Here is a 9,075-nt window from a genome sequence, read left to right on the forward strand (position 1 = left end):
ACACATTTACAAATACGGCGCACATGGAGAAAGGCGCCCGCGGCTAGTCGGCGAATCGATAAGCCTTTCACGCACACAAACACACTCGTGCTTGCTACAATACACCCGTTTAGAATAAGTGAAAAGTATTTACTAGGATAATCGTTAATGCTTATTTTTCAGTCTAGAGTAAACTGGACTGGAAGAATGAGAACGTTCTGAAATGTTTGAGGACCAATATGTTTGAGTGGTGAGGATAAGGGTATTGTCCCAGGCATACTTTATTGCTTTCATATTTGAATGCATGTGTTTTTATTATTAATCTAAACGTGGTCGTCTTATTTCAAATTGCAAGCACGTTGCAATTTATTTTCAACTTTCATTTTGGCATTCAGTAATTATCTAATCGACAAGTTTAGGGTTCCGCACCTCAAAAGAAAAAAGGAACCCTTATATGATCACTTCGTCTACATATCGCAATGGAATCAAAGCCTATAGGGTACTTTCCGTTGATCTAGAATCATGAAATTTAGAAGAAGCAATGTCTTCTTACAATACAAGTAAAGGTAAAATCTTAAAACCATAAATTTGTAGTTACACCACCAAAAAAAAATTTAATTGTAATATTGTAAATACATTTATTGGACGGAAACTTAAAATATACTCGGAAAAAGCGGGAAAACTATTTGCATAGTTACAAGTTTGTTCGGAATTCTCGGTGCGCCAGTCAGACTCGCGCTTGGTCGCCTTTAAGTGGGGTGTTGATAAGAAAAAGCAAATATGTCAAAAGTTTAAGACGCTTATGCGTTGCTTATTATATATATTTTCAGTTACAGTAAGGTTACAGTTGCATAAAAAATTTTTTTGTTTCTATAAATATCATACAAGGAATAACAAGAGGTTTAAAATGTTTATATAATAAAAAGTCCATTATCTAATAGTGGATTAGTCCATCAGTGTCTGCTGAAGGTAAAATAGTCTTAATAAAGATCTCACAATTTTCGAGATATTTACCTATGCTAGCTCCTGAAAGTTCATCATTTCAAGTTCGATAGTTGTTCGAAAATGTATGTAAAAGTGAGAGTTCTAACTAGACATTTATTTTCTGTATTGAAATGACTTATTAAATTGTAGTTTTTTTTTTATTGGACTTAAAAAATAAAAATAGTTCTGATGCAGCGAAAAATTTATGTGTTTTGACCGTAGTATTACTTTTTTAAATTTAAAGAAATCTCTCGAAAATCGTGGAATTTATAATAATTCAATAGGCTGAACTCTTCTAGTAAGTACGAAAGTATTATTTAACGGTTTTTGGATACTGCATAGTTTCCTGCATCATTTTAGGTATATATAGTAAACATGAAAAAACTGAACTTTAATTCTAAATGTGACGAACTGTTTTCTTAAATAGATAACAATAAGTTATTCCGTTAAAGACCGATGTATTTTGTCAATCCGATCGGTCAAAGTTTTAAGAACGTTGTAACGGTCTTGTTGCGCCTCGTTCTTTTCGGTGTTTTTGATGAAAACATTGTTAACTTGGTCTATTCTTCCTTTAAGAAGTCCGTCCAAAATGCAAGAAATAAGAACGTGTTCGGTTTCGTCCTCGGAAATGTTCAATTCACGGCTAATGTAAGATAACGCTACTTTTTTATAAGGTTTAACGAGCGCGAGTAACACCTGAGTACGCACATTCTTAAGTAGTATTTCGATATTTTCGCATATGAACGGGTCTTTCAGTAGTGACTCCTTATTCTCTTGGAAATAGTTCTCGAACTGTTTCATGTCATTATTTTGATACGCCGTAATTAAATTGGTCATGGCTTGAACTTCGGCGTCGAGCTTGTACGGTTTGGCCTCTTGCGAGTCGAACGGGTTAATTGCCGATTTCATCAGCATGCTAGTTAGTATGAGGTACTTTAAGCAAGTGGTACGACGCGGGCTGCCCGACTCGTCGTAGTTCTTGAACGCCTCAAAAAAATCGGTGTACGCCTGTTCGTAGTCTCCCGAGCGTAAATGCATCTTGCCGCCACACTCTCTAATGACGCTCATTATGAGCGGATGAGGTATAGCCGAACGTACCCTTAACGAGCGGTCGTACAACTCCTTGAGAAGCTTGTTGTTCTTTTGCTCCGTGTACATTTGGATTTGCAACGCGTATATTTCGAGGAGTTGTGTTCCTTTCAAAACATCGTCTTCACCCGTTTCCGTCTGACAACATTGGTACAATTGGCGAACGATATTGGCAACCTTGTTGAATTCTCGTCGTTCGAGGAACACCTTACCTAACTTCACGTTCGTTTTGAACCACAATCGATCATTTTTAGTGTGTTTAAGTGTGTCCAATGTTGTTTCATAAAATCCCTGCAACACTTCTATGTTTTCTGTGCTTGACGTATAGTCCAAAATGGAGTTTATCGATTTCTCACCATGGTTCTTGGTTACCGCGTTTTTTATATAACCTAACATTTCCTTGTATTTCGTTACGGTTTCTTCGTAGTTCTTTAACTTGAAATTAATCTTGACTATTTGCTTTAACGCTTTAAAACCCCACTCGCCTTTAAAGGGTCCTTGCAAATCAATTACTTTTTGAAATGCTGCAAGAGCTGCTACAGGATCTTCCTCTTTCATTGCCTTGCTGTGATAGTACTGGTTTTCTAAATCAACATCTGGTTCGGATGTGCTATCTTCTGAATATTCTAATCCATAATCTTCATCGTCACTCATTATATAATCACATTCGGCCATTGTCTTATCAAAATAGATTATTCTACTCTGCACAGGAACACCAAGGACGTTTGTCCTTCTTGACAGTTGTAGCAAAAATAATAGAAACATATGACTTGCGCATAACCCAACCACTAGAATGTAATGAATTATAAGTAACAATATGATGTTTGACGATAACCACGTGTAAATGCGTAGAGTTAATTAATTTAATTTATAATGAGCTTTTACTATCTAAGATAAGATGAGTTAACTCAATGGACTGTGACAAATTAGTTTGGCCCAGACTTAGATCTAATAAACGTTACTTACGCCAACACCTAGACGACTCAATTAAACTAACTTTATCTCCTCAATTAAGCAATTATTAACTATCTGCATTTCAAAATAAATACATCCATTAGTACCTCCCACGTTTCACAATCGAGTAGAGACATAAGAAATGGAAAAGTCATAAATGCGCTAATAGAAGGCTGTCTTGTATCAAGTTCATATGTAAGCTGGCTGCAGTTAATACGATCTGCAATATTACGTAAATTCTCTTTAAACGTACAGCGGGTAACACACATTCGAACTAATTCCAGAATATGTAGTTCAGTAATAATGGCGTGCATGAATTGCGATTTGGAATTGAGTGAGATGTTTTCATAAAAATTTTATTGCTCACAGTGGAACTTTATTTGGAAAATACGGTCTGGCATTCTGTACTAGTTTTACTGGTTCAGTGGGAAACGCTCGGTTGTAAAAAGTAACAGTTCATAATGAACAAAGAGTGGGTATTCGAGCAGGAACTGCGTTCGGAGTTGAATTAGGGACAACATTTCGTACACATTCCAATCCACTCTATGATCCCCGCAAATAAAGAGAAATAGGTTGTTTGTCTACTGTTTACTATTGACTTATTTCTCATACAACAAAATGAGATTTAAAATAAGTCTGAAATAGAGGCGAGCAAACGTAAGACCAAGTCCTTTAGATGTTTTGTTTTGGTCTTAGTTTTGCGTCAACTTCCTTGGTTTTGGCTTCGACATTTAAATTTTGGTTTCATTTGTTAATACGGTTAGTGATTCCTTAGTTTAAAATCATAAAATATATCGACAGTATGTATCAAATATCTGTGGAATATTACTGCCTCAGCATTTGCCTAAGTGATCCAAGGAAACCACAGAAAAACTTGGACCAAGGCAGACGGACCCGGAATCGAACCGGTGTCCTCGCAAATGCTAAGCAATGGTCTAAATGGTCACAGACAATCTTTCACTTCCCTTATGGCTTCATTTCGTCTACGTCATCTGTCTCTCCCCGTTCACCGCCCACCCATTCCCACGATTCTTCCGTTCTACCTTTGGGCCTTGCATTGGAGTCAGTTTGGTGCCCATCTACCAGACTTTCCGAGTAAATAAAATTATAACTAATTTTACAACCTTTACCAAATTCCTTTTGTAAAAAGTTGAGTTTTATGTGGACACAAAGTAAGAGAAACAATTTTTTATAACTATTGTATAACCAGAAATACATGCAGCCGAGTTTCGATATTTGAATAGACACTACTCTTTCATTTCTCTATTCATTTCGATTTTAATCGCGATAAATTATCAGAACATTTGCATAAACCGTTTAGAACCTGGTTATTTCGTACATTGACAGAGTGAATATAATTAATGAAAGAATATATAATATTTTTTTGTGTTGACACAAACAGAACGTTGTCACCTGTGTGGGATTCCAAACCGTTTAAAACAGTTTTCATGTTGTGTGTGTTTGACAGTAGTGGTTTTATTCTTATATGTAGATAGCCAATATACAAACAAGGCGGTTAATATACAATCTAGAAAGAAAAGCTAATGTGAAATGTTTTTAAAATGCTTCATTTTACGCGAACATTCGAAGTTATTCTTTGAATAATTAAGTTATGTTTGACGTGAAGATATAGAAATGTAACTATACAAGGTGTTTGTTGGTCATATTAAAAATTGTTAGAGGAAAATAAAGCGATTGAAGGAATACCGTTATGAAGAACCAATTACACAATGTGGTCATTAGTCTTTAAAAATTTGATATTGGGAGCGCTGTGGCTGTATTATTTCGCCCTAGTTTGATTTGGAATCAGAATGTCGTTTTATTTGCCTTTTTTCTATGTTTTAACCAATTCCCCGAAAACGTGTTAAAAATCAAGCCCGAATAAAAAACATTATAGAATTTTTGTAATTGTGGACTTCATTCAAAATTTCAAAAATCCCGCGGGCCCTTTTCGAATACAATTGTAGGAAAATCCAAAAAAAGGGAATGTAAAAATACTTTTTATTGGTTAAGACTGGGCTATGAAGACAAGAATAGTTTGTGTTATAACCAGATATTTAGTAAGAAGTTAAATATATGCAATCCTATAAAATTGTTAGTTACTTAACAGTGGATTAATATGCAATATTAATTTGAAATCGTTTTTTCGATTTTTTATTTACCCACTTCAAACTACCTCAAATTAATGAGGCACCAAGCCAAAGGTCCCGGGTTCGATTCCCGGCGGGGGTGTGACAACAGGAACAATTTTTCCCTCATTAATTTGAGGTGGTTTGTAGTGGGTAAATAAAAAAATCAAAAAAAATATTTAAAATTAATATTGTATTTAGTAAGAAGGTTGATAGTTGCTGGTGTTGTTAACTTGGAATTCCCTACTACCAGAAGCGATTAATAAAGAGCACCCTGTAGTTGTTTTTATAAATACGCCGACACAGTTTTGCACTGAGACAGACACACGACACACTGGTCGGTTGGGTTGGTTCTTGGCTGTGAAGAAAAGAACAAAAGTCAGATTGTTTATAATATTGTATGAAAGCTCCATACGTTCAATGGAAACGACTTGTTGGCGACAATGAATAGACTGATCGGTTCACGACGACATTATTAAATATCAACTCTGTATAATACGTGGGTGATAATTTTATGCGTAAAGACGCCGTAGCTGGTTTGTGTTTATTAGGTTCTGGGGGTCGAAACGGGTTAGTTCATTGAGCGCGTTAAGCTTATTGAATTTATTGTAATGTTCGTGGGTTTAACAAATTAACTTTTAAGACTCACAACGACAAAAACTATTTATTTACACTAATTATTATTGAACTTAAAAAAACTATTAAATTATTACTAACTCAGGTGATAAATTACTCCATTTATTTACAGTACTGTTACTATATCACTATTCACTGCGCTGTCAATTTATTTCTAGATTCACTTCTGCAACGGTCAATTTATTTCTACTCTCGCGGCGATCATCTCTTCCTTTAAATAAGTACTCTTTTGTTTACTTTCTGGAGCCTTCTGGAGACGTCCGGATAGTTTATTTTTTCTTTGAACTGTTTAACTGCTTTCCTGGAACGCAGATACGACACGCACGTTTACAGATACGGCGCACATGAAGAAAGGCGCCCGCGGCTAGTCGGCGAATCGATAAGCCGCTCACACACACGTATACCCGATCGCACACAAACACGCTCGTGCTCGCTACATTATTATAGTCGGAGACGTTTAAACGTCATCCGGAATATGGATAAATTTTAAGGCAACTTGTTAGTATAATAGGGGGAGGGGGGAGGTTACGTCTCTAACAAGAGGACAGCCTACTAGGTACAAGGGGTAGATACAGAGGGTGAATGTGTCCTATTTACTTCTTGTTACGTTATTGATACGGTAATCAAAAATTTGGAGACCTCGGTATACTAGACAAAAATTATGGCAAAAATGTTCAGAATATTATGAAAATTAAGAGAAAATGACAATCAAGGGTATTTCCGAATAGTAAATTTTCCGTTCTTCTCATTGCTGAGATCAAAAATATGTATTCCTATTAAAAAAATGACCTGAGCTTCAAATGACCTCCAATAGCATAAAACCTTTGTCAAACCTTTTTCTTGAATAATGAGAAAATACTTCATGTTTTTTGCAATAACCTTTCTTTACTTCACCTCTATTAGCAATCCTTTTTATTTCAGCTCACGTGTCAGTCTTTCGGGAACTCAGACAGGCACCATACATCCACGTCTATATTTCTATAAATTCTTGAGCAATATCTTGCGGACATAATAAAAAATGGGTCATTTTCACCTTCTGTATGCATCACCTCTTCTTAGTGAGCTATCCGACTGCTAAGGAACGTAATCCCCTTTTTATTATTCGAACAAGTTATCGTAAAATTTTTCAGTATTCCGGACTACTACTTACTGTACCTACCTACCTATCCGTATCCTGTAGTATACACAAGATCATAATAAGTTTTCAGTGGAGATTATGCTCAATCTACCTATACCTCTACATATGGGCCACTTGCACATTTGTCCACTTTTGGTTATACTAGAAGCGGACTGCATCCACTCGTATTCCGGCGCAAACTCAATCACTGTAGCTAGTCACCGTTTGAATTGGGACAGCTTTGGCATAGTTAAATTAAAATTTCTATTTGAGGCTGCCAGGAGATTTCTGAGATGTCATTTTTATTAAAATAGCAGTTTTTTTCATAGAGATTATTTCATCATCATCATACGGTAGTCAGTTCTAAGATTGGTTGGATACTCACCAACGTTCTTTTTACCCCTTTTAACTCGTGTTTCTATTTCCAGTAGGTTTTTTTTTTCAACTGAAAAGGTGTTTTATCAACCTATCTCGCCTATTTCTAATACCTCCCCATTTCTAACCTTCTCTATCTAAGGTATCCTCATCATTCGCCTGTAACCTAACCTTTTCCGCCGCGCCCACCGTCCACGTTTTGCACCCGTACAGAACGGTGCTCCAGACCTTTAACAATCTTTTTAGAAATATTTATCTAACTTAAATTCAAAGGTTGTTAGGTTCAACTGAATTCTTTTTATCATTCGTTTGTAATCTTTTTAGCAACTTTTCTTCCTCTGTTTTTTTTCAAAAACTACAAGGATCCTTGGAAAGTTATGTTGTAACTAATTTAAAGTATTAAACCTGCTTATTGATGAGCAGTTTTGCTCGTCTGTCCATCTTTCTATAAGTTCTCCAATAAAAAAAATGCATTCTATAAAAGCGTTGCTGAACGGAATTGATAAAATGCCTTGAATTTTTATTTTGAATATTCAAATTGATCGAATACCGGACCTGGTCTAAAAAATTGATCAAAAGTGGTAACTACTAGCGTCATACAATAGCGTCTAGTAGCGACCACGTGTGGCGACGACTAGTGGTCTATATGAGCCACGCGTGTGGTCGATATTCGACCAGTTTATTTTTATCATACTCCTACGTAACATACAAATGTGAAGATTTGAATATTAGTTACTTAATCAAGTCTTAACGCGTAACGCCTGAACGGATTTGGATTAAGCTTGCTGGACGTTCATATTTTGGATTAGCATATAGGCTACTTTTATTTCGGAAAAATGCACGGTTTGGATCGATTAGTATACTTGAAAATGTGTGGGCTCGGGTTTGATTTTCTCATGTGTGACTTGTCTGATTCCACGTATATTAAAGTAATTAAACTAGAAAGTCCTTTTCTTCACATTTACAATAAATAAAGGAATAGTTACTAGAAATTGAAGCACATTTAATTCCTCTTTTTGTATCAGCTGCAGATATATTGACAAAAAATTAAGTGTAGCTGCAATATTCTTTAATTCCTTTTATATCATCATCGTCATCATAAGGTCGTTAGTCCTAAGACTGGTTGGACACCCACCTCCACTGTTTCTTGTTCTGAGCTAATCTTTGCATTTTCCTAAAACTAGAACAAACCACATCCTTAACTATTTGTGAACAGTAATCTAATTTGGGCCTATCTCTACCCCTTATAACTACCCTTTTAGTCTCTAATATGTCTCTGACTAGACCTTCATACCTGAGAAGGTGTCCTACCAACCTATCTTGCCTGTTTCTTATTGACTTCTATAGAATCCGCTGTTCTCCTATTCATTCTAGTACCTCTTCATTTCCAACCTTCTATGCACGGTTTCCTCATCATTAGCTTGTAACACCACATTTCGAAACGCTTCTAACCTTTTCTTTTCCGCAGCTCCCACCGTCCATGTTTCGCACCCGTACAGCGCCGCACTCCAAATGTACACCTTTAACAATCTTTTTCGAATTTCTAAATTAGTCGTTCGCGAGCATAGAAGTGACTTCTTTTTATTGAAGGCGACTCGACCCTGCGCTATCATCTGCTTTATATCCCTATTACTCCTTCCTTTCTGACTTATCTGACTTCCTAGATACCTAAAATCAGCCACTTCTTCTAATTGTTCGTCTCCTATCTTTATATTCGCTCTTTCCCTACATTTTCTTCCCTTCCATACCAGTATTTTTGTTTTACTTTCTTTATTTGTTTTATAAATAGGTACAAACTAGAATATTTTCCTT

At 36.0% G+C, this 9,075-nt stretch overlaps 1 protein-coding gene across 1 annotated transcript; it reads right to left on the minus strand.

Annotated features, from left to right (window-relative positions):
* Positions 1-631: 631 nt before the first annotated feature.
* On the minus strand, positions 632-2,799 carry LOC108738408 (COP9 signalosome complex subunit 2-like). Its single transcript, XM_018471810.1, has one exon. It carries the CDS (start codon positions 2,725-2,727, stop codon positions 1,402-1,404), a length of 1,326 nt encoding a protein of 441 aa, XP_018327312.1. The 5' UTR covers positions 2,728-2,799; the 3' UTR covers positions 632-1,401.
* Positions 2,800-9,075: the final 6,276 nt, after the last annotated feature.

Source organism: Agrilus planipennis, unplaced genomic scaffold, assembly GCF_000699045.2.
Source record: "Agrilus planipennis isolate EAB-ADULT unplaced genomic scaffold, Apla_2.0 scaffold178, whole genome shotgun sequence".
NCBI classification, from domain to species: domain Eukaryota; kingdom Metazoa; phylum Arthropoda; class Insecta; order Coleoptera; family Buprestidae; genus Agrilus; species Agrilus planipennis.